This window comes from Dermacentor albipictus, chromosome 5 (assembly GCF_038994185.2).
Source record: "Dermacentor albipictus isolate Rhodes 1998 colony chromosome 5, USDA_Dalb.pri_finalv2, whole genome shotgun sequence".
Taxonomy (NCBI): Eukaryota; Metazoa; Arthropoda; class Arachnida; order Ixodida; family Ixodidae; genus Dermacentor; species Dermacentor albipictus.
Window position 1 is genome coordinate 139,871,853 of NC_091825.1, and position 25,334 is coordinate 139,897,186.

General features: G+C 46.5%; 2 protein-coding genes across 6 annotated transcripts in view; both read left to right on the top strand.

The window, feature by feature from the left end:
• The window catches only part of LOC135908380 (major facilitator superfamily domain-containing protein 6-like), a 37,441-nt gene extending 35,369 nt beyond the window's left edge, over window positions 1–2,072 (top strand). For 4 of the 5 annotated variants that reach the window (XM_065440155.2, XM_065440156.2, XM_065440153.2 and 1 more), the window contains exon 5: window positions 148–2,072. In XM_065440155.2, coding sequence (XP_065296227.1) covers window positions 148–275 — 128 coding nt within the window. In that variant the 3' untranslated portion in view covers window positions 276–2,072. Of the gene's footprint in view, window positions 1–134 lie in introns of all 5 variants that reach the window. The other variant, XM_065440154.2, reaches the window with a different exon arrangement.
• Window positions 2,073–12,282: 10,210 nt separating this feature from the next.
• Window positions 12,283–23,816, top strand: LOC135908398 (major facilitator superfamily domain-containing protein 6-like). Its single transcript, XM_065440186.1, has 5 exons — window positions 12,283–12,420; window positions 20,030–20,139; window positions 20,804–22,093; window positions 22,908–23,060; window positions 23,131–23,816. Exons 1-5 carry the CDS (start codon window positions 12,341–12,343, stop codon window positions 23,175–23,177), a joined length of 1,680 nt encoding a protein of 559 aa, XP_065296258.1. The 5' UTR covers window positions 12,283–12,340; the 3' UTR covers window positions 23,178–23,816.
• The last annotated feature ends 1,518 nt before the right edge of the window (window positions 23,817–25,334 follow it).

A 25,334-nucleotide genomic window follows, 5' to 3' on the forward strand; every position in this document is an offset into this window, starting at 1 on the left:
TTTTTCAGTGCACCGATCGCAGTCTTACGTCTTTATGAACTTTTTTCTTGCATTCAGGCTCATAGAGGCTGAACGTACCCGTTCACCAATCGCAGTGAGCGAATGTTGAAGGACGTGCATTTTCTTTACGTCAGATTCCTCCCGCAGGGGCTACTCCCCGATCGGAGAAGCTCGGCCTGACGGGCGCCAAGGAACAAGATGCGACGAAGAACGGTAGCGCCCGGCTGTACGACAGTGCTGCCAACAACGAATGCGCCGAGCGCACTTACTTCTGAGAATCCCCGGTTGCTGCGCACATTGCTTTCCCGCGGAGCACAGCTGCAAAGAGATCTCCGACAGTTCAGTCATCACCTGCATAGGGACGTTCGGGTCTTCGAGGACACCACAGGAACCTACCCTTACCCAGTGACACTCGATCCTGCCATTCTCACGGCTTTTTAGCCATTGGGAGGCCTGTAGACCTGAATCTCGAGAACTCTGCGCTGGTGTATGTGCGATGTGTTCGTACTTTTTCAAGACAGAGCTTGCGATGCTGATGAGTATTGGCAAGAGGTACTATGTGAATATGCCGTGTATCGATGTTGTCGATAGAACACTCTGCGCAAAGCGTCAGAAATATTGGTAGCTGTGGCGTGAGTCAGGCATGGTTATCTTCACTGTCTGAAAGTGCTCTTTTTAAAATCTCGTTAGAATTCCGCGCACATAGAACTTGTGCCACCTAATCTAAGCATCTTCAACGTATTTTAAGTTAGCATCATGAGACAAGCGTTGTCTTTTCATGGTTCGATACTGACATTCATTGTATCTCCTTCCAATCGTATTTCCTGAAAAATGGTGCTTCTGAGCTTAAGTTAAATGAAACCGTCCTTTGACATAACTGATCTGCGCAAGAGAAATGCACAGTTCGTTTAAGAAACGGCTGTCGCCTTTGCTTAGGCCCACATGCGCTTAAGAACGATGCTGCGCACGATCTGTCACTTTTGGCGTTGGCCACCGCAGTGTTACACTGCGAGTTTTCATGAAACGCGCATTTTTCGTATAAAAGCGCGCAGCTTTTGCGCGACTACTTAGGTAACGTGTGTTTTCAAGTGGCAAAAGTAGCAGGTAAGACTTAGTTTTCCCAACGGCATTTCATGTGGCCAAGCAGCCGGCGTTGTGTGATCGCTAAACATAGGATGCGATGAAGCTTACGAAACGCGCAGGTATAAGTGTGTGCGTTGAGCTCGTCTCGCGTCGTGTGTTTAAAATCGTCGCGCTTGTTGTACTGTAGAGCAGCTACTGTTCTCAGAGCAGCTACTGTTCTAGGCGAAGTGATCTCAAAAAGATTGAGAAAAAAAAATTCTTGCCTTGGTCAGAGGCATTCACAGGGTCCGATACCAGAATCTCATTTGTCCTACCGCTTTCTTTTTTTCGATACCTGCAGCTCTACGAAGAAAACGGGAGTTGTGCATGCGGTTTTTCTTATCCTTTCATTAAAGAACTTTATTGCATGGTTGCATTTCAAGATGCGTCGGCGGGAAAGGTGGGCTTACCATTATTGTCGGTTCGATTTGTGGTAGACCCGAGGTGTCAGCCACTATACTCATTTTGCTCCTGAGCTACATATAAAAAACGGAAATGACCCAAGTTGGGTCGTTAATTGCGTTTTCGAGGTGAATACTGTTTTACTGGTTTTCGTTCTGATCTTGACTGCGAATAGCAGCTTTTGTATTGTTTCTACGACAGACACATGTTTGGATATTTTGTTCAATCAATTTTTAGTGTTCTTATACTGTTTTGAAGGTAGGTATTTGTGCTATGCTTCGAGGTTTATAGGCGTCTTTTTGTTTTCTTCTTGCGCATGTGCACTTAGTGAAACGTAGGCAAATTGTCGCGGATAATTACTTCTTAAGCAGCACAATTTTTACGCTATTAACACTGAACTTAGCGACCAGTGTCTACAATTAGCTATAGTTTTCGTTGTTTCAGAAATAATTTTACACCAGGTATGTTTTTTTTTCCCGAGCGCACCTATTTTGGTATGAGTGCCGAGGAGATTTTGCACTCAATAAACTTTGTTTTTGAAAATTCAAGCCTGACCTTTTGCATATCTGTCTCTGCGCTGGAATTTTTATATTTTACTTGTAACAGGGCCTTCTTTTTGTGGGGAGAGTGTATTCGTGTGCTTCAAAGTAACATACATCATTCAGGAGATTGTTACAAGAATATCTCGAACGTAGCGTGACTAGAACTCAAATTACGAATATGTTAGGCGAATATTTAAGCTAACTAAATTTAAAGGGACAGACAACCGCTCAGAACTCGAGTCGAGATAACTAACGATAGACAAAAAATTGTCTATCGCACTGGTTAAACGAGCCATATGTTTTTCTCTATAAAAGTTAATTTATATTTTTTTTTCACTGAACATCGCGAAAAATGATCTCAGGCGCCCCACTCGGCAAGAACATGAAGATACATAAATGCCTGTCACGTGACCTTCAATTGGTGTACGCGATTCCTGGTCGCTCGTATTAGTATTGAAATGCACTACAGTTTTTTTCTGTTGTAACTTTTTTGCTGATATGCCTTCGTTTGTAGTGAGTAGAAAACGGGCGTTGCGTTCGCCTTCGTTTTCGTTGACTTGGCTTGGCTCGTCCATCGACAAAGTAACGACGACGGGGGGCCAGCCAGCCAGGATGTATACGTCTACTTGTGGGGGAGGGGGGGGGGGACGCGGTACAAATTAAGAAAAGGCTCTACGACAACGCAAACCTATTCTGACAGCTTTTTTAAATTCAAGATTCGGTGAAAAGGTCAAAATGCAGGGAGTTAACCGCAGTTTCACTCACTCCCGTGAAAGCAGAACGATGGGCGGCTTTGACAATTTGTGAGGCGGTCTATGCTCTGTGCTCTGGCAAAATGTGTTGCTGCTGGTATTTGTGTGCGGGGGTGCGCTCGTGCGTGGCGCGTATTGAATGTGTTCTCATTTAAATAAAATTACGGTTATTGCAATATCTACATGCCATGCTTCGACTCGGGACACCACCTCCTCGACTTGACCTTATTTAGCGGTAGACACGGAACAAGCCTAATTAGTAAATTATATCTCAGACATCACCGCGAAACATTATCGGAGGGCAGCGATGGCTTGAATCCAGTAAGAGGTTGGTGGAAAGGCGTAGACCTGCGAACGCTTCGTTAAAGGTCACATGAAGAACAGGTTTGAGTGGCAGAATAACGTTGGTAATGTGTACTGGACTCGTTTTGATGGGTGTACTAACACAGGTTGCGAGGAGGCAGTAAGAGGTGGCGCTGTTTTCAGCTCCTTGTTATGTAAAGGGTCTTTTTTTTTTCGACAGGGCGATAATGCGGCCGCAGGTAGTCCACATGCCAGTCATGGTAAACGTCCCTCCATACCATTACGACTTCCAGTTTGAGGACGTAGCTGAGAAAAGATCGGTTTCCCCCCGCACTGAAGCAAAATCACTTAGAAACTGCCCTTAACGAAATACAGCATACGGCGTGCGATTGTAATTTTCGCAGCTGTGCCGGGGCATTTCGCAGCTATGCCGGGGATACAACCTATGACTTACACTATAAATTTAGTGGCATTATTTGACCTACAAAAGCGTGAACAGAACACGTAATTAAACAAAAAAGAAATGTGATGAAAGGATTCCGAAAAGATAGCAAATATATTACAAGGTATATCGGGAGCAATTTGCAGTTAAACAACGAACAATAATTTTCACTATACGAGATACATTTACACACCACAACGGAAAAAAAGAAACATTGGTTATGACATGAAGGAAGACTCTGGCTGAAGAAGCACTATAGGGAATTGATTGTCTGATTGAACTGATTCTCATATAATGAGACATGTAAAAGTATGATAATAAAACAGGAATTATAACAGAACAAATGTAACGCGTAAGTAATACAGGTGGGGGGGGGGGGGGACATGTCTATTTCGGCGGCTGCTGATTCGATGCAGCTGTACGAGCGAGGAGGGGACGAGTGTCCCCAGACATTCAGCTGCGGCCGAAATGGACAGTCCGCTAGGCGGACTCCTACAGAATACCTCGCCAGGTAGGTTCCAAGGGACAGTGAAATTATCATACACATAAACACAACTATACACCCGTTTACACGATGCACCCGCTGTGGTTGCTTAGTGGCTATGGTGTTGGGCTGCTAAGCACGAGGTTGCGGGATCGAATCCCGGCCGCGGCGGCCGCATTTCGATGGGGGCGAAAACACCCGAAAACATTTAGTCGCACGTTAAACAACCCCAGGTGTTCTAAATTTCCGTAGTCCCCCACTACGGCGTGCCTCATAATCAGAAAGTGGTTTTGACAGGTAAAACCCCATAATTAATTTTTTTTGCACGATGCCACGTGAAACTTGACGATGGATCGCTAAATATTTGGTAGTTTTCGTACCACGTGCGTATTAGTCCCTAGAATCTTATGAAGTCAGGCTAAGTGGCAATGTTTGGCGGTAGATTATCCATTCACTGATAGTGCCGGGAATATATGACATTCGAAGGTGAAATGTTTTGTACCTTATGCGTTTGATTCTATAAGGATGATGTCGGCGTGGAAACGTGGCTGTAGGTTTCGTAATGCATAGTTGGATGATGATAAGGCTTGTGAATGAGTAAAATGCGAGTAATGTTGCGGCGACACGATATACCTTGTGCGTCCCAGCTAACGTTAGCCAAGCTGCTGAATGAAAAAAAATATATGTATAGAACGGACGGTGCAAAATACAATTATTAAGAATGACAACCATTCCACTCTGTGAAGATGGAATGGCAGCGAGAAACACTTTGCTTTTTGTTTGAGAGCTCTGACTACTGTCAGCTTTCGCACCACACATTCTACTGTCCACATTCCATCTTCACAGAGTGAAATGGTTGTCATTGGTTCTCGTCGCAATTGTCGTTTTCGTTCAGCATCGCGGGAACGTTCCTTGTCGGTGGTCGTTTCGCGCCGGCGCCGTTCACATTCTCGTTGCTGTTTCCTCCGGTGCTCCTCGTACGCATGTTGTTCTTCGGGTGCACGCACTATATGTGCCCATGATAAGCCGGGCTGCAAGTGCAGACCAAGGTATTTCTTTGTGTTAGCAAGCTCGAGTGGCTGCATTTTAATTGTGTAAGTACTGTTTATCCGGGAATTGTGGTTAGTGAAAGACATTGTTTTGGCGTTAGAAAATTTTAAAGCTATCAGCCAGGAGGTGCATTCATTATGGAGCACGTCAAGAACATTTTGTAAAGCTAGGCGGCGGTCAGCGTTACAAGAAATGTTCCGATAAATCATGCAATCATCGGCGAATAGTCTAATACTGGAAGAAACACGAGAGGTTAAGTCGTTTGCATAAATGAGAAACAATAAGGGACCGATAACACTGCATTGAGAGACACAGGAAGTTACAGCGCCGATAAAACAATTGCAGTTAATAACAGATTTGTATTTTGTTTTAGAAGAAAGGAAGTTCTTTATCCACGCAACTACATCATGTTGAATATTGGCCTCTGTTTGTTTTAAAAGAAGTGTGGTGTGGAACACGAACTAAATCTCCCGAAAGAGCTACAAAAAATGCATCAACCTGTAAGCCATGGACTGTTGAGGTAACGATGTCATGACTGAACCCAGTGAGCTGTGTTTCGCACTATTATACCTTGCGAAAACCGTGCTGATGGATAACTCCGTGGTCTTCGAGGTGTTTTATTACTTCAAAGGGCATTATATGTTCTATGAGCTTGCAAATGGTACTAGTTAAAGAAATTGCCTTATAATTAAGTGGTGAACAACGATCGCCAGACTTAAAAATTAGGTACTACTTTCACAAAACACCACTCATGAGGAACGGCGTTAGTCAATAATTATTGTGAAAAAAGAGCGGATAGTAATGGGGCGACGCTGGGCGAAAAATGTTTGAGTATCTTGTTATTAAATTCAGTGTGATCAGAAGCAGTAAAAACTAAGTCCATTCAGCAAATAAATAATGCCATTCTGATCAATAATTACCTCTTGCATAAAAGTTTCTGTGTAAAGAGCAAATATCAGGACATGAATTAGTGCTTTCGGGCGTGAGTACAGACGTCAAAGTGTCCTTCAGGTGAGGCCACGTCACCGTCCCCCTCGCAAGCCTCTGTTACCCGCGCGTTCCTTGTAAGCGCAAGCTTGCGTTCGAACTTCGCCTCGGTAATCGCTATAAATTAATTCAGGTGGTCTGCGCAGTCGGACTCCGAGATTATTTCACTGCTGTTATTTGTGAGAATGACATCGGGATGGAAGTTAAGCTTTCTTGTGGGTGAACCTATATACTTTAATTTCGTGCTCTGCAATACAATACCCGGAATGAAGTTCATTCGAAAGCCATGTAAGGGCATACGGAATCGGTATGATTACGCTACGAAGAAGCCATGCGCATTGCATGCGTGCCTGTTCCTCATCTGCAACGAATGAATTTCCATTGAGTGGCTTTTTTCTTTCCTTCTTTTTTTTGCGTATCAGTGATGGCGCTTGCCACTCAAAGAGCGCCAGGACGAAGCGGCGGTGTCAGCTCTGATGTCGACTGAGAGAAACAGCTGTTGCGTTCACTGCGACCTCGCCAGATGCAAGGTTAGAGCTGCCAACAACAACAAGAACAACAAATATTTCCCCACGCCATATATGGCTCCATAACTCGCGCCTGTGGAGGCCTTTACTGCCTGAAAACGCAGGTGGTGACAAAGTAATGACATTATTGCATGCAATGTCGGAGGCATACCGTGCCAGAAAATCAGGTGCAGTGTCGTTACGCGGTCTCCCAGCGACACATTCCAGCACCTCTCTTAACCGTAACAAACGTAGGGTACGTCAGTATTCCAAGCCTAAATTGTTTTCATTATGCAGGTGTGCACGCGCGCGTTTGTGCGAGCGAGGTTGGGCAGTAGGTTTTGCGAGAGCTCACGAATCCATAAGCGGGGATAAATGACGGTTTTCGAACAACAATGGTGGAATGATGCATAAATTATGCAGACCTGCGAAAAATGGGCCGCCAAATTGGGCCGGCTATCCTGCAAACATCAAAAACATCGCACGACCGCGAATCAATTTCCCAATATCCTCACACGTATACTCCTCCCTCGTTGCCTTCGACATCACCTACCTTAAACAGCTTCCACAGCGGCAGTACAGTGATGCTAAGAGAAACAATTTTCTAGGGAGTGTTCTTTCAAGCGACCAGACAGTGGTCCGTGACATACGGACAGATCAGCTCCAGCCGTTGCTTTTCTTGCTAAGAGGAACACGAGGCACTTGCCAGCCGCAAAAGCAAGAGCGTAATACGCGACTTCTCTTCTTTCTCGGCAGCGTCAGTCTTACTTCTTTCTTTAATTCACACCTCAAGGGTCCCGATGGGACATAACGTGAGGGGTGCGATCCCCGGCGCTCTTGCCAAGAGTCGGTGCAACGACAGCTTGCCATTCGACCGCTATGAGGAAGCGACGCCAAGTCTTATTATTTGCCGCCTTCACCTTCCTTGGTGATGCTCGACGTGACCTTGGCAGCGCGCGCACGGTTTACGCGGGCGCTGCAGCAGAAGCGAAGGCACGTGCTGCAGCGGCGTCTTCAGGCATGCATAACGAAAGGCACACGGGTGGCCTGAGCGAACTTAGAATGGCACCCGCCGCAGTGGCCACTGGATATGTCCTAGACCTTCTAGGCATGGAGTGGCGGATTCGGTTTCTGGACACGGTGGCTGCATTTCTGTGGAGCCTGAACACTAAAACACCCGTTAACTTAGATTTACATGCGCATTAAGTAAACGCAGGCTCTCAAAAGCAATGTGGAGCTCCACCTCCCTGCGATGTATCTCATCAGCCAACTGTTCATTCGTTTAATTAATTCATTCGTTGAATGCGATTGAACTTACTATAGATTCAGCTTGCGACGATGAAAGGACTTCACTGTAGCTTGCGCAGAGCTGTGTTGGCTGACCATCACAGCTCAATGCCACATTTCGGCCGCGACAAGCGCCATAGCGAAGTGCTCTTTACTAACGTCGACCAGCTGGGTTTATTCAACGTACGCTGAGAAATTTTTGTTCCCGAAAGAAGAAGCGCGACGATCGTGGCGACAGCTTGCGGCACTGAGATCAACTATGATGCGTTAGAAGCGTTCTTGTTTTGTACGACTTCCTTGGAGAAGGAAAAGGAAAAACGAAAGGTGCGACCATATATCTTTGTGTTGATTACGCCGCGGACTATACTCGTTCGCGCAGTCAAGCTTCTGCAAGCTTTATTGAGCACATCGTTACGGGATGTCTCCATAAGCACCGCTGCACTCGTATCTATGCATTACGAACTATCGGTATGCGTCTACTTTGGCATGTCTGTGCTACACCAAAACTCTCTAGTTTCCGCACGAAGGCGCTCTATAGCTTGCGCTATACTATCTACACGCGCGCGTATTACCCTAGCAGTTGAATGACCTTTCACGCCATAATGCCGGATGGACAGTCGCGAACCCGCATGCGCATTCATACCCGTACATACTGCAGGACAGTGACAATGCGAGCTTTCTTTGCCTGCTTGCGACATTACAGAAAACGTGCGCATTGTTCTAAATGTTCAATGAAATTTCCCGCCTTTATAAGTTCAATTATGTGGTTTTACGTGCCAAAGCCACGATCTGATTATGAGGCACGCCGTAGTGGGGGATTCCGGAAATTTGGAACTCCTGGGGTACATTAACGTGCACCTTATACCCGTGTCACACGGGCACATTTGGAAGGCCTTCCAGTCGACGGCCGTCGAAACGCCAGAACTCTATCGACTCAAAGGAGTTGTCGCGCTGCTACACGGCACTTTTGAAAGGCCGTTGGGTGGTTCCGGCGTTTCTCGCCAAATTGTGTGGCGCTGCGTATCTTTATTTTCGTTTTCATGTCACAAAAAGTTAAACAGAATTAAAACCACTTAAAAAGCACTATAATTTATTTTATGTTTCTTTATACATTAAATCAATTGTTTATACATTGTCTTACATGTATGTTTAGTTTTTAAGTTGTTGAGTAGCGAAACTGCGGCAACGTTTGCGTCGCTGCACGTCGCTGTTGTCGAGAGTGTGTGTAGTTCGCGCATATCAAGTGGCAAAAATACTTTATTGAATAATTGATAACATTCATATATAGTATTTTTAGAGCATTTTGGTTTGATTTCTTCTTTCTAACCGTGAGTTGGAGCACACTGTGAACGAAAGGGCATGTTCGCGCTGTTTCCGTTTCCGTTGCTCAAAGGCCCTCGAGATTTCGATAGAGTTGTAAGGTGCTCCGTTGACTCGATAGACTATTGACTCGGCGGCCGTCGAAATCGCCCGTGTAGCAGCTCGAACTTGACCTTTGAGTCAACTGACTATCGGTTGGAAGGCCTTCCAAACGCCCGTGTGACACGGGTATTAATCTAAGTACACGGGTGTTTACGCATTTCGCCCCCATCTACGCCTTTATAAGTTCCCCTATGGAACGCGATAATGCAGGATGGGCAGTTGTGAATGCGCGTGACCACTTACGCGAACGTACTATAGGACAGTGGCGATGTGAGCTTTGTTTGCCTGCTTGTGACATTACAGCAAGCTCACGTTTCTAGCACTCCGATGTAAACAGTGGATAGGCGTGTAGCAGCTACAACAACAAGCTGTGGACAATATGGACGGCATGGAAGCGCAGTTCAATAACCGCAGATGAGACCGGTGGAACAGCAGCCCACGAGTACTGGAATGCAGCTGACCATCTGTCAGCTACTTTATATATGGCTCCACGAACGCCACGCATGTTTGAAAATAGGATTATCGGCACCATGTAAGAGTAATACGGGAGAAGTTTGCGCACGTGGAACCTTATGTGCTCCGGGTTTCTGCTACGCCTTTGTCAACTGTCGTCCTTACAGGTTGCATCGGCCGGCATTAAAGTGAATGGTTTATCAGAGGGGTGCACAGTTCGAGACGTCGACGCAACGCTGTATCGAGAACGAGGACGACGTGTGACGCTTTTCGAACGAAGAATGCTGATGAAAGGCGAATGCACAGAGGAGTATACTAGAAGTATCTAGCTACATTTAAGGATTCCGTACCTCCTGTGTCACAGTGGCGCATACCCTTTATGGAGGATTGGCCAAGAACTGGAAAATTACTAGTGGCAGATAGCCAGTGATCCAAGAATGGGGCAGCAGAAATATATTTAAAAAAAAAAGCGAAGGCAGCCGTCGGATATTCCACGTGTAACTCCGCTGAGAAGCACGTGTGCTTTAGAGACCCCCTGAGCTGGCACAACATGTACAGGCTTTTTTTTTTTTTTCAAAGAGAATCTTTCCGGGTCACGTGGTGAAACCTTCGCAGTGTTTCAGTCGCATGGGTAAGACGGATCATATACAGTGTTTCACGTAACTTGAACAAATCTTTAAAAATACGCAAATGCCACGTCCCTGGACCAAACCAAGATCATGTTGTTTGCCGTCGCTTGTAAATACGGAAGTCACTTTTTGCATTCCGCCTAATTATATAATTAGTCATGATTAATTTTTGCACTTCTAAATTATGTTTAGATGAAGAGTGTCAATGAGAAAATATTAGACCAACATGAAAAACTCCCGATGCAGCTTTCTGTTGCTGAATACGTGCTACATTAAATTATTTTTCCGAGAGCGAAAGAAGCCCGCGAATACACCCAAAATTCACGCCGCTCGAGGCACTTTGCGTGTGTTCGCGGGCTTCTTTCATGCTCGGGAAAAACTTTCATATAGCACCTACTGAGCAACAGTCGCTGTATCGGGAGTTTTTCAAGTTGCTCTACAATTTGCTCATTGACACTCTTCATTTAAACATAATAATTTAGAAGTTCATTAATTAATCATGAATAATTATCTAATTAGGCAGAATGCAAAAATAATCTGAGTATTTCTAAGCGGTGGCAAACAACATTACATTGGTTCTGTACAGCTACATAGCATTTGCATATTTTTCAAGTTCCGCTCAAGCTCGACAATGCCTTTGTAGCGCTGCGGGTATTCGCACAAATAAAATAAATTAAAAAACGTTAAGCGAAACACCAAGTATAAACACACATTGTGCGAGTGTATGGCCTTTGCATCCATCATCCATGGGACCAAATCGCAAGAAGCGCCTTGCCGGGTCCACACGTGTTCGCTAAGCTGTAAAAAAAAAAAAAAGAAAGAAAGAAAGAAAAGAAAAAAGAACTGGTGCGGGACAGAACATTAACATGAGCTCTTCGCTTAACGTAGATTCCGGCGGGTGTGCTAAATCTGAACTTTTTTTTTTAAGCTCATGCTGTGACATGTGTGAAATCACTTTGCAGGGACGCCTTTGTGCGCTGGCATGTACATGATCATGTAACTGATCATGACCTGATCATGTGCACGTAATTTAAAGCAGCCGCTAAACATACCGGCGTTACCGATGGGAGTCGACACTGGTTTCAGCTGCCATATGCGCACTATACTCACGTTCCAAAGAGTTCCTGACCCGCCGTGGTTGCACAGTGGCTATGGTGTTAGGCTGCTGAGCACGAGGTCGCGCGATCGAATCCCGGCCACGGCGGCCGCATTTCTATGGGGGCGAAAACACCCGTGTACTTAGATTTATGTGCACGTTAAAGAACCTCAGGTGGTCGAAATTTCCGGAGTCCCCGACTACGGCGTGCCTCATAATGAGAAAGTGGTTTTGGCACGTAAAACCCCGTAATTTAATTTAATAGAGAGTTCCTGTTTCGGCCGACCGCGTGGTCGGATGTCTGCAGGTGCAATAAACATATTGGGGAGAGACAGATTCGTTGGTAGGAAACGAGTCTTTCGACCTCTTCCAGCGGAACGACGCAGCTGCCAATTGTGCCAGTTCACATCGAAGCGGCAAAGAGTGCCTTTGAAACTTCAGCTATCCGCTCCTAGTAATGGTGGCAAGTGAAGCAACGCGTGTTTTCTTGTGAGCTTGGGCTAATTTCTTTCCTCTATCGCTGGAAGATATTGAATAACTTGGAGCAATCATTTCAGCATCGCCATCGGATACAGTGCGCACCTCGCACTAAAGAAGAGGAAACAAGTTGCACACGAAGTGAGTTAAAAAAAAGGCAATAGAAAGTGAGCAGGAAAGGGCGATGTCTGTGAGGATTGAATGTATATAAAAAAAGAAGTCAGACAGAGAAGCCAAAGCAGGCGTCGCTTCCCGTGAAACGGGGGGAGTGCTTCTGAGCTTGCGGCAACGGGCAGGTGGTGCCTCTCTTACCTGCAGCCTGCCCGCAGGCGCACGTTCGCTTTGAAGCGACAAGTACGTGAAGTGCCAATCGCAGCGCGTTCATAATGGTTCTACAGTGCAATGTAGCGGGGGCTGATTCTACAGACATGGTGGCGAAGGCGGACGAATCATGCACCGAGAACGGGTAAGTTAGTGCAGCTTTTGTTTTAGTTTTTAAATTTTCTGCCTCGCGGCCTTCGTCCATTTCATGACGGAGGCATTTGTGATTCAATTCACATTCCAACGAGTGTTGCTGCTAGGTTGCAATCCCGCGCACAAAAAGTTTGTCGGTAAGTAGAAAACCAATGCAGATACCTCTGCGTAATCTGTAGGACCGTCTATGAACTCCATACGTATAACTCCATTTGAAAGTGGACAGTTGGGGGGATTTACATTTATATTACGTTGTGCTTTAGAGAGCGTTTATAAGCTGTATCATTTAAGCACCGCCAGAACGTAAATTCTACACGGAGGTGGTGTAGTCAGTAAGATACCCATAAACATTTTGTCGGTTATCTGTAATTTCTAGACATATCTTACATGCATTGGGATGGCGCTCCTGTGGTGCTGTTTTGTTCTGCCTACGTTCCACATTCTTTCCGCATATGCATTGCTTTAGAGAATTGTGGTAAGACGAAAGCCCCATTATACGTAGCGCACTGAGTTTTTACAAAGGTTGTGGCCTGTAGACTTTATGTCAAAGCGCTTCGTGTAGGTGCTCGGTGCTCCACGGCGATACCGCTGTTGAAGAGAGAGCTACAGAGATGCAGCACGACGACATGTGTTCGGAGAGATTGCACCAACGATCGCGCTACTCCACCGCTACTTAGTCATCACAATACATGAGACATCGATGAAAGTTGTGACTGCATCTGTAGAAGATAGCAGCCTCAAATGTTATCTGCACGATGTTCTTTCTACCTGTGTATACAAGCGACGACTACAAACACCTTCCATAAACTTACGACAGTGTGGACAGCAACGTGGCATACGTGGAGAAAGAAAAGCGTTCACCGCTTTCGTTGTAGCTTCAACGACTGTGTCACGTGGTCTATACGTCGCATCAAGGCCTAACAAAGCACCTGTCACTGACATCTGTCGGCAGAAGCTCCTTAATGTATTCATGATGGCGCGGTAATGGCATGCCGGTCGCTGCTGTGAAAACAGGTTCACAAGGTTAGCCCTGCTTTTATATTTGAAAAAGTTTCTCGGGTCATTAAAGCTATTTTCTTTCCTTTTTTTTGTACAATCACAACACTCAAAGATGGCTTCTCACAGGATTATGAACACATATAATTACCGCGGTGTTTCACTGGTCCGTAGTGAACGTGTTCGGTCGTACACTAACTGTGCTGCTCGAACTCCAAAACACTGTGAAGTACCCTCCGTTAGAATGAGTTCGAGGGGTCTGTCAGCGTTATCGAAGCAATCTTCTTTCAGAAGTTACTACATCTGCTGGTAACTTTGGTGATGATTGCAGGTAGTAGAATAATAGCAGGCATTCGTACTGTACTAACCGATCGGATCACGCTGTAACAAGGGAATTGAATTGCAAGCAAAATATTACGAACAATCACTTTCGGGTAGGAGTGCGTGCGAAAATCTTTGGAGGACTCACGAGAAAACACGGAACGGCAAGCGCTATGCAGGCAACATGCACGCGCGTATTCGTTCAGTGAAGTACATACAATGTTACTGCAACAAACGCACGGTTGTTCGTGCGCTTTCTCGTGTTATAGTTCTCGTATAGAGCGGAAAGGAACCGCCCCTGTGTTGTAATCTTGCTTCATTGGGCTTCATTCTCTCTGTGATCGGCACGCTAGACAGGTAGCTAGTTGTTGTTTCCTTTGTTTCACTGTCAACACCTTGCGCAGCTAGTCCGTACAATGCGTGCGTACATCGGTTTCTTTCTTCCTCTTGCATGTCTTTATCTAAAACAGCATGCCACACGCCACGCTCTTAAAAGAACAAGGTTTTTTCCTCTCTCTCTACGTCTCTATCGTACATCAGGACACCCTTACTTTCATCACTGCAATAACTGAAGTGCTTCCTTAATGTTGGGAATTTGAGCGGAAGATTGAATGAGCGTACACTTCCTTCGAGCGATAGTTATTGGTTCTTGACCCGTTTGGATATGTTCAAAAGCTCGTCGACGTCCGTCGAAACACGTGCAATAGATATGGGTTCCCATTGTCTTATGCGCCTTGAACAATAGATCATTTTCCTAGTTGTAGAGCTAGCTTTACTGCGAGGTAGTTTGCACAACTAATGGCGGCGTGGTCATTTTTGCAAACGGTCTGTACAACGCAACTGCCTGTACAACTGCCTCTACTGTACAACTGTACAACTGTACAACTGCCTGTACAAGCACAGTTTACTTGTATTCTGATATGGGAAACGTACACGTGGCTCTCGTAATGAAAGCATGCGCAGGAGACAAGTCTCAGCTCGTGCAGCTATAGCACTTCACCGTTCATTTGAACGGGTAAGGTCAGGGCATGTATCTCGGGAGACGCTGTTTCCTAGACGTGTGGGGCAGGCGGGGTCGGTGAGGATGGTGAGACAATGCTGCTGTATCGTGCACTGGAGTGTAGTGCCTTTTGATGTGGCTGTCGTGTAGCCCCATGCCTGGTGAGCCGCGTTGAAGTTGCCTACAATCAGCAGACTATTGTTTTGGCTATGCCAATCGTTTTAGTGATGAAGTAGTCGAACTTGGCCTGCTTCTGCTTGGGTGGGCTGTAGATATTCAGTATGAGAAGGCTCTTTCGGCCTCGTTGGAGCGGTAGGATCTCAATTAGGTTGTGATCGACGTCACTGGCGTCTATTGTGTATTGCATGGTTGTGAGCGTTTTAGCTGTAAGTGTGGCCACGCTGCTTTCAGGCGTGGTGGTATGTGTGTTGTAGCCAGATTGAGTTTGGCGTGTGCCTGTTTCCTGCAGTGCGATTACGCTTGGCGTCGTTTTGGCGTTACTTATGTGCTCTCTCAATGACCCTTGCTTGCGTTTGTAGCTGCGACAATTCCATTGCCAGGTCAGGAGTGGGTTTTCGTTCCTGTGGTCGGTTTTGCTATTCATCCTGGCTTACGGGTGGATCAGCAGGGTGTCCCTGACTCCTCAACGGGTATTACGGATCTCGAGCAGTGGGTACGAGAGCTCCAACAAGAAGTAGACAGACATTCAAAGCAGATCACACTCACCACAAACATACCGGCCCGCACCTTCTTCACCTGTGGGAGGCACCTCGATGCCTTGTTAGGAGATGGAAGCGCCAAAAACATAATCGTAAACTGAAACTACGAACAGCGAAACTCACGGCAACCGCGGAATTTTATGCTGGGGAGCTTACCCGTCACAACTGGCGACAACTATGCAACAGGTTGCAGGGCAATCTTAGCACGGCCAAAACATGGTCGCTGCTACGCCATTTTCTTGACCCCACACAAAGCAAGGCGATTAGCCAGCAAACAATCCAACGTATCCTCCACAACCATCCGGGTTCTGATGACGAAGTCCTGGAGTTGCCGGCGCGGTACATAGGCGATTTCGAACCTGCACAAGGACAACCTCCAACGTACAGCGGGAACGACAATTGCGACCTCGACAAGCCGATCACTATCACTCAGATACAACAAGCACTCAATGCACTCTCACGAAACACCAACCCAGGCGAGGACAAAATAAATAACAAGCTCCTGCGCAATCTGGATGATGGCACCATTCAATCTCTTACTAAACTCTTTAGTCATCATTGGGAAGCGGGTATGCTACAAGCAGACTGGAAGCACGCGGACATCATACTTATTCCTAAGCCAGGCAAACTCTCCAGCTTAGAAAATATGAGGCCGATATCATTGACTTCATGCCTAGGCAAGCTTCTGGAACATGTCATTCTGAACCGACTTCAACCTTACCTAGAATCCAGCGACCTTCTTCCCGAAACAATGTTCGGATTCCGGCCCCACCTTTCTACCCACGACATCCTTCTACAGCTAAAGGAAGAAGTCCTTGAACACATCTCACCACACAACACCGGAGCGATTCTAGCACTCGATCGCAAAGGCGCTTTCGACAATGTGGCTCACCACGCCATCCTTACAAACCTAAGTCTCACGAACTGTGGTGGTAAAACTTACAATTACATACGCGCCTTTCCAAGCAACCGCACGGCCACAATAGGCATTGGCTCACTCAGAACCCTGACGCTACCTACCCGACACAAAGGAACCCCACAAGGTGCTGTTCTGTCACCCACCCTTTTCAACATTGCTATGATGAAATTACCTGACAAACTCTACGCAATACCAGGAATCAGGCATGCAATATACGCCGATGCGCATCGCTATCTGGACCACCACTGGTTCCGAGGAAGAGAAACAAGACGCCCTTCAACAAGCGACCGACGTCGTCCAGCAATATGCAAAAACAAGCGGTCTCCGGTGCTCCCCCAAGAAATCGGAACTATTAGTCGTTCGACAGAAACCACGAAGAAAACTCGATGAAATACCCCACCTCACACTCACCCTCGACGGCAAAGAAATACCCACAGTAAATCGCGTCCGCATTCTCGGCCTACACATGTAACATGTAACAGGAAAACATGTAACATGTAAACATGTAACAGGACGGCGGAGGCGAATACACCATCCAACGTCTCAAGCAGACCACCTTCGAAGTCATGCGAATGGTCAGCCGCATCACCGCCAAACAACACGGACTGAAAGAAGACGATATAACACAACTCATCCAGCCCTGATAATCAGCCGCATTGCCTACGCTGCCCCGTACTTGCCCCTCACTCCCAAGGAGATAGATCAATTAGATGTACTTCTTCGGAAAGCATACAAGCAAGCGCTCGACCTACCACCGGGAACAGCGACACTCAAGCTTGAAGCCCTAGGAGTCCATAATACAATAAGAGAAATTATAGGCGCCCACCTAACAAGCCAACCAGAACGCCTAGCCCTCACACCAACAGGAAGAACAGTCCTAGCGCGCCTAGGCTACCCCACACACGGCAAAGGCCGTGAACAAGCAATCAGTCTGGCCCCGAACTTCCGGGAGCACATCAAGGTAACCCCTCTCAACAGAAGCATGCACCCTGAACATCACGCCGGTCGTCGCCAAGCTCGCACAAAGACACTACAGACAAAATATGGCAATCTCCCCAACACACTATACACAGATGCCGCGCAGTACCCCCAAAAAGCAGCCATGATGGCCAGCGTTGTCGACTATAACCTGCAAGAGGTGGTCTCCATGACGGTCCGCACTGCCAGCGCCCACGTAGCGGAGGAGACAGCCATCGCCTTGGACATCACCTCTAGTCTGACCAAAGAGTACGTCACAGTTATTACTGACTCCTAGGCATCTTGCAGTAGCTATGCGAAAGGCAGAATATCTTCAATTGCCCACCGACTCCTCAAACAAGCCTCCCAATTACCGGACGTAGAAAAAGTATGGACGCCAGGGCACGAGTCCCTCCGTAGAAATCAGCGTGCGCACGCTGTAGCCCGAGCTCATGCCTCCCGGGCGCCACAAGAGAGCGATACGGCCGCATTTAGGGAGCGCGTACCTTTACAATACAACGCCATACTACAACACCACAAATTGAACAGACGACGATACCCACGTCCACACCAGACCCTCTCACGTAAAGACGCCGTAACATGACGACAATTACAAACAAATACATACCCCAATCTAAGCACACTACACGCAATACACCCTACAATATACTCATACAAATGTCCCCTTTGTAACGACTACGCCTCCCTATATCACATCACATGGGCGTGCCCCAACTTCAAGGCCACCCCGCAAATACCCAACCCCACACCAGAGCAGTAGGAGGCCGTGCTCACTAGTTCGGACCCTCGTAACCAGCAACAAATGGTGCGGCGGGCCCGGGAGTCAGCAAGAGCCGCAGGAGCCCTGGACTAAGGGCGCCTCCCGCACAAGCAGAAAGACACCTGCTTGTCCTTTCTTGTTTAATAAATGTTTTTCCTCCTCCTCCTCATTTCAACGATAACCGCTGAGAAGCGCACTAGCGAATAATGAAAATGGTCTATTGGTCAACCCAGAGCCGTTATATGTGTTCATATTCAAGAAGTATGTACAACACACAATGAGCCACTGAAAGAAGTCAAAAGTACAGTTACCTCTAACAAGTATCCATTCAGGAGCGGGACCGTGAGAATTAAATCAGCCGTAGTATTGGGATGCGTTGGAGAGGGAAACAGTTCCAATTCATAAGTATCAGCTTACCGATAACCTAGAAGAAAAAAAGTACGTCATTTTCTCTGCCGGTATTCAGCAGACGCTACCATCGGCCATATCATTTTTTTTTCATCCACCGATAACCAAATCTCCGTGATGTTGTCATAGTTTGTGCAAATAATTTAAAGTTGCTGTACTGATAATTATATTTATTTGGTTTATCCTTTGTTTTTGACGTTGATGCACTGTAATAATTCTGAATACACCAGTTTGCCAGTACTCGACAGTGCAGTCGAAATTTAGAGGCAGGTGTTCCGTTGGGTCGCCATCATGCTGGTACGCCTGAGAAATGGCGCGCTAGTTGTTACGCAACTTTTCTTTTTTGCATCCTAAAGAAGTCTTGAGCAATATGAAAAAAGAAAGCATGTGACATACCCAATTGCTCACCGCGAGGCGGGGCTCTCACAAATGCCGTGTATGAACGAACACAGCATCTACAGCTTGGTGTACGTGCAGCCTGGTCTGCTTATCGCTATCACTAACCGTCTCGAGAGAAGCATATCATCGGCGTAACTTGCGCAGTCAGCGCCTGTGTCGCTGCCTTGTCATCTTTTAAGCGCAGAACAGAAGAGGTATATTCCAGTGCCTTGATGCGGGAAAAAGATTCTGCTTGCACTTGACAACCAACGCATTGTATGTGACCATGACGTCAAGATAAAATAGGAACTTCCTCAGATAAATCAGTTGTAGCTTGCCAACCGGTTGGACTGCTGCATGGCGGCTCTTTGTAAATACATTTCTGCAAAGTTTAGCAGTGTACCTCAAAGGTAGCTTGATAACTCCGGCAAACCGCGCGAACTTAGCTCGAAATTATCTTTTTCTTCTGCATACCTAGAACGTAATTTACTTTAACACGCCTTTCAATGACAGGGTGTTACGGTAACCAAATCAAGTAACCTCAACATTGATCCTAACGGGCTTGCTTGGACGAAGTGTTTTTTGTCTACCCGTTCACAATTTGTTTATGCTAACGAATGTTTCTCTTCCACTGGTCGAGTAACCTCCGGTGTACCGCAACGTCCATTATTATTTTTATCTATATTAATGACCTCCCAGGCCAAATTAAATCATCAGTCAAGTTATTTACTCGCAAAACCGTCACCAGGCGACATTGTCTATTCCAACAGGGTGTCGAATGTGACGACTGTGTCCGCTGACGCTGATGAGCCCCATAAACGAAGACATCTAGAAATATAGTCGCCGTAATTATATAACTACCATCTTCCATCATTTTTTTATAACACTCTCCCCTCTCCGCCTCTCCCCCCACCCAAAAAGAGAGAAACGAAGCAGCACCGGAGCTCGTCTGCATGATTAAACCAAAGCATATGCGGCGGCTAAGTCCCTTTCGTTAACACAGTGGGACTCGGCAGATGTTTTGTCAGCGCCAGCGACACTGGCTTGTTTTCATGACCTCGGCGAGCGCACACCGAGCAGAAAGCGTGTGCAGGCAAACTTACTTTTGTCGTCATGACGCAGGAAACAAAACAAGACTCCACTGCAGCCGGCGGCGTCCTTCTCCTGGCTTCCGGCCTGCGTGAACCGCAAATTGCTGCCATTCAAGTTGCACTACTTTCTCTTCATCGCAGGTGGGTAAATTGAGAAAAAGAGAGATGGTGAGTTAGATGCAGGGAGGTTAACTAGGTCGAGCCTGTTTGGCTATTCTGCACTGGGGAAGAGGATAGAGGAAGGGAGGGGGAGAAGAAAGTTGCAAAATAGGGAAAGGGAAGCTCGCAACACCCACACTAATACACAGTGAAGAATTGAGGATTCAGTCATGGCACAAGCAGTCGCATAGGCTGGCGGATCGATAGTGTAAAGAGCGAGAATGGAAGCGATACTATCGCAAGAGCTTAATCTGGTTTTATTATGTCTACCGTTTAGGAGAATTTATTTTCAACGCTTCTGTCAGAAAGGGCCGCATCAGGCACTGAAGAAAGTAGATGCGCGGAAGCACCAAAGACAGCGCAGGAAGGCGAATGCAAAGGGGAAGCATCGCTGGTATAGACAGCCAAATATGGCATAGCAGGGACCACCTCTCCAGCTTTCTGCTAACGAATACCGATATGAAACCCTGAGCCGCGAACGTGTTCCGGGCTATCATTTGAAGACAAGGTGATGTCCAATATCTACAGTGTTGTTCCTCTGAGTTGTTCCCAGAAATGGCATCTGCAGTGTGTGTTCATGTCCTCACCGCGACTTAACGGGCCATACAGCTTATATTTATACGTGTCCTGGTTCGTTTCCCTGTAGGAGAGGCTGGCGTCTCACCGTACATCGCCGTCGTGGGACGACGAAATGGTATAGGCCCCGCAACAATGGCGGTCATCTTCACCGTCATGCCACTCGCAGCCGTCGTTTTCAAGCCCGTGTGCGGTTTCATCATCGACCGAACTCGAAACATCACTGCCGTCATCCTCGTTTTGCAGGTTCTGTGCACCCTATTTTACGGCATCGCTTTCTTCTGCCCCAGTGCCATATCTGATGGCTTAATATACAAGGGCAATCTGAGTTGCTCATTGGAAGTGTTCAATGTCACCGGTGCTTCGGGGTCGCAACAGTGTTCTGCCAGTGGCAGTGATTCCATATTTTGTGTATTGTCTTCGGAGAAACACGTATGGGAAGGGGTCAGCGCTCGCCTGACTACCGACAACAATATAGTGCTAGCCAACGCGTCCGAACCCTGTCAGACCCTTCTTAAGTATAACCTCCTATCCAACGACTCCCTCGCCGTTCCGGGCGAGATGAAGTGTTCTTGCGACGCTGCATTGTACAATAACACAAACTTCTGGGTCTACACCGTGTCCGCTATTCTCGGCTTCGCGTTGGCAGCAGCGCTGAACAACGTTGGTGACGCCGCCGTGAGCAACGCACTGGGCTCAGACATCGAAGTATTTGGTCGACAACGCCTTTTCGGCACTCTTAGCTACGGCATTGCGTCGCCGCTGATAGGGTACCTGGTGGACGTAGCCAGCAGGGAAAGCTCAGTCACCGATTACAGGCCGGGCTTCTATGTATTCGCCGGTGCCATGCTTCTGGATATGATCCTTATCCTTGCAGTGCCTAGGATGCGCGTCGGCGAAGTCTCCGTCAACTTCTTCAAGGACATCGGGGTTCTCTTGTCAAGCCCTGAGATCCTGCTCTTCACGTTGTTCACATTCCTGGCGGGATCTATGATGGGGCTTCTCAACGCTTTCGAGACGTGGTTCCTGGAGGACTTAGGAACACCCACGTACCTCATAGGCCTAACCAAGACAGTCCAGTGCTTCGGCGCGGAGCCCGTGCTGTTCTTTCTCTCTACGTACATACTCAAGAAGATCGGATACTTCTACTCCTACTCAATCGCGTTCCTTCTGTTCGCCTGCAAGGCCCTTGGTTATTCGTTCCTGCGGAACGTCTGGGGCTCGCTTGCCGTGAACATCGTCGGGGGAGCCATTTTCCCGATGGTGTACGCCGCTATGGCAGTGTTTGCCAAGAAGAAGGCAAGACCCGGAACAGCCGCCTCCATGGTCTGCATCCTCGGAGCCAACTACGATGGTCTCGGTAAGAATGAACCTCCATTATTTCAACCTTCCAAGCGCAGTAGTAACTTTCTTTATATAATCGCGCTTTGTCATCTCAGCACACACCTGAATGTTAATTTTTCCGGACAATTTAACATAGTCCAAGGGTTATAAAGTTACCATTTCCACCTTTAGCAACGATGGCTAAAATAATTTCTACGTTTGCGACACCGTCTCACATACTGCCTGACGTTGCTGCACACGGTAAACATGCTTGTTGCGCGGCCTTCGAAGCTCACTCTCAAAGTGGTTTTTGTATCAACATAGAAAAACAGTCTTCGCCAGGGCACCCGAAATCTCATTCTGTCGCAGGTGGTGTACCCAAACAAAGAACTGGTGTCGCGATCATGATCATGACCACTTCAGATGTCGTGGTCGCTATCATGAGTGACGGTCGCTCGAAGGCTGCCAATGAGGAAACGTTCTTACGTAAGAATTTTTGTGAACATGAGCAAGGGATCTTAAAAACTTCGCTTACGTAAAAGCGGTTTGTCATTCGCCTGAGCAGTGTCCGTCATGTGGTCATCAGCTCAATGTCATAAGCGGCTGGAAGTCGTGCATCGAAAACTCTGAACGAGCACTTCCGAATAAAAGATTTGTGAGTTTTGGGTGGAGTTGACACAGGACTTTGCTCAGTAGGATTGCTTGTCATTGGCAGGACGCCTTCGGCAATGATATTTTCGGTATCGCGATGCATCCTGCTCTTATACTGAAGTACCACTGATTTCTGTGGGCCCCAGAGGGAGCAGTATGAATGACAACAATGACTAGTACTTCCTTTTCATCTCGAACAGGTTCGGCAGCAGGCAGCTTGGTAGGCGGCCTCAGCATCGATAAGATCGGAGCGGGCCAGACCTTCCGCTACTTTGGTTTCTCATCAGTGGCAGCGGCGTTTCTCAGTTCGATGTGCTACTTTCTGCTGCGCTGCACAGCTGCACACGAATACGGTAATCCCATGCCTTGGTTGAGCGAATTTATGTGCACCTTTCCTAACTCACATGTTCTTGCTATTGGCAGATGTTACAACCGAGAAGCCCGATGCATCCACTCCTGCAGAAAACTGATACCGCCCACATTTCGCCAAAGTCCGAATGCGAAATACTCGTGAAAAGCCCGGCCAGCAAGTAGAGATGGGACAGATCCTCGATGTGCGGTTGCAAGGCTTACCTGGCGGGTTAACCTCAAAGCGTCACATGTACACATGTCCACAAGGCACTTTGCACGTAGCCAGATCCGTGGAACATATGGCTAGAAATGCTGCGATACATGAAAAAAAAAGACAGAAAAAGTCGCAGTTTCGCCCAATAGGCGAAGCATCGATTGCGATAGCAAATGAGTAGACAGCTTTACGAAGTAATGATAGCAGTCTTATCGGCTGTATAAACTTGTGAACATTCGCTTACTAACTAAACAAACAAGCATGGTGTCACGCGTGCTCAGGTAAACATTAACAAAGCTTACTCGATAACCGCGCACACCCGCTGTCAAAACGCTGCAATGAGAAAGCGCTGCGGTAGCAGCGAGCGATTTGATCTTCGTGCTGCCGGTCGTTTTAACGCAATCTAAGCGGTGAGAACACAATGCACACGAAGCTATCAGCACTCGGTGCACTCTGTCCCCATCGCAGTTCGCTTTTAAGATAGGGTGAGCGCGGTCGTACGCAGCCGCCGCCGGAGTTGCGCTTGCAGTGTCTATATAATTGATATCGCAATAAAAAATCGGCGATTTGAAGTGTCATGGTAGGACGAGGCACCAGTCTGTTTATTGTCGTTGTTGCTATTGTTGTTGTTGTCGTCTTCGCTATTTTGCTGCTGCTCCTATTATTATTATTATTATTATTATTATTATTATTATTATTATTATTATTATTATTATTATTATTTCCTAGCGTGAAACAAGCCCGCGAATACATGCAAAGTGCCTCGAGCGGTCAATCGCGCCGGCTATTTTCCGTATATTCGCGGGCTTCTTTCACGCTCGGAAAAACAATTTTATGTAGTACGTATTCAGCAACAGAAAGGTGTACCGGGAATTTTTCATGTTGCTCTGCAATTTTCTAATTCATACTTTTCATCTACTTATAATAATTGAGAAGTTGATTCATGCTTATTTTATTTGTACATGCGCAGCCCTATTGGGCTATTGCAGGAGTGGGCGTGAAAAGTAGAACAATGACAAATAACAGAGGCAATAAGAACGATACAACCAAATGGAAATACTAACTACTTATTCAGTAGTCGCTAAATATAAGTTGAAAACAAGAGAAGGAGTAGGAGCAGACAAAGAATTCCAATATTCAATTACGCAGGGACAGGAACTATATTTAAATGGGTCCGCATGGGCAAAATAAGGCACGATGTTTAAGTGATGGTGACTTCTAGTAATAGATGATTTAGCAGGACTGAGGTAATTTCCTGAATAAATCCGGCAACAGAAGTTAGTAGTGTAATGCAGGAACCTCACTGATTCTATATGTCGGCGATCCAGACCGGTTGCAAGGCAACCAATTGATGATTAATTAAGTATAAAGGTGTAATTAGGCGAAATGCAAGAAAATAGTCTGAGTATCACCACGCGACGTCGAACAACACTACCTTAATTCTGTCCAGCTACGTGTCATTTGCATATATTAAATCTTGGTGCATGATAGTTGGGAAACCTTGTATACACAGGACAAACTTTATCATATTTTTTAAGAGAAGGAGTTCGACAACAATTATTTCTAATTTTATGGATAGCCGTTGCCTAAAGAATGAATGTGTTGTTGTATATTCCAATTTCTTTGCGTGCTTTGTTGACCCCGAAAAAAACCTGCAGACTTCAGTGAACCTTCTGGCAGAGTCTTTCATCAACGGCGCGTGAAATTCACGGGAACTATATCTGTCTCAGCATTGCTTCTCTTTTCAGTAGTCAATGCTAACCACTCATGAAAAGAAATTCTTCAAATAACTTACAATGTTTATTAGAGCTGCAAACATCGCCACTCGCATGCAAGGGTCATAAATATATACGATTGACTCACTAACCGAAACGAGGCCAACCCGCATTCACACGAAATCAGGATCAGTCATGCTAAGCAGCGCTTATACTCGGACTCGCAGTAAAGGAAAATAAAGAGAGGAGGAAAAAACTAAAAATGAGTCACCATCCCGGCCCGGGCCTGCGAAAGTGGATGTACAGAGTAGCTGTTCAAGGAGGAGGATGAAAAGGAAGGAAGGAAA

Excerpts from the sequence above, each read along its gene's own strand:
- LOC135908398 (XM_065440186.1), top strand. The coding sequence starts at position 12,341 with ATGGTTCTACAGTGCAATGTAGCGGGGGCTGATTCTACAGACATGGTG. Across the intron at positions 12,421-20,029 it reads GAATCATGCACCGAGAACGG|GAAACAAAACAAGACTCCAC; the intron begins GTAAGTTAGTGC and ends GTCATGACGCAG. Across the intron at positions 23,061-23,130 it reads CACAGCTGCACACGAATACG|ATGTTACAACCGAGAAGCCC; the intron begins GTAATCCCATGC and ends TGCTATTGGCAG.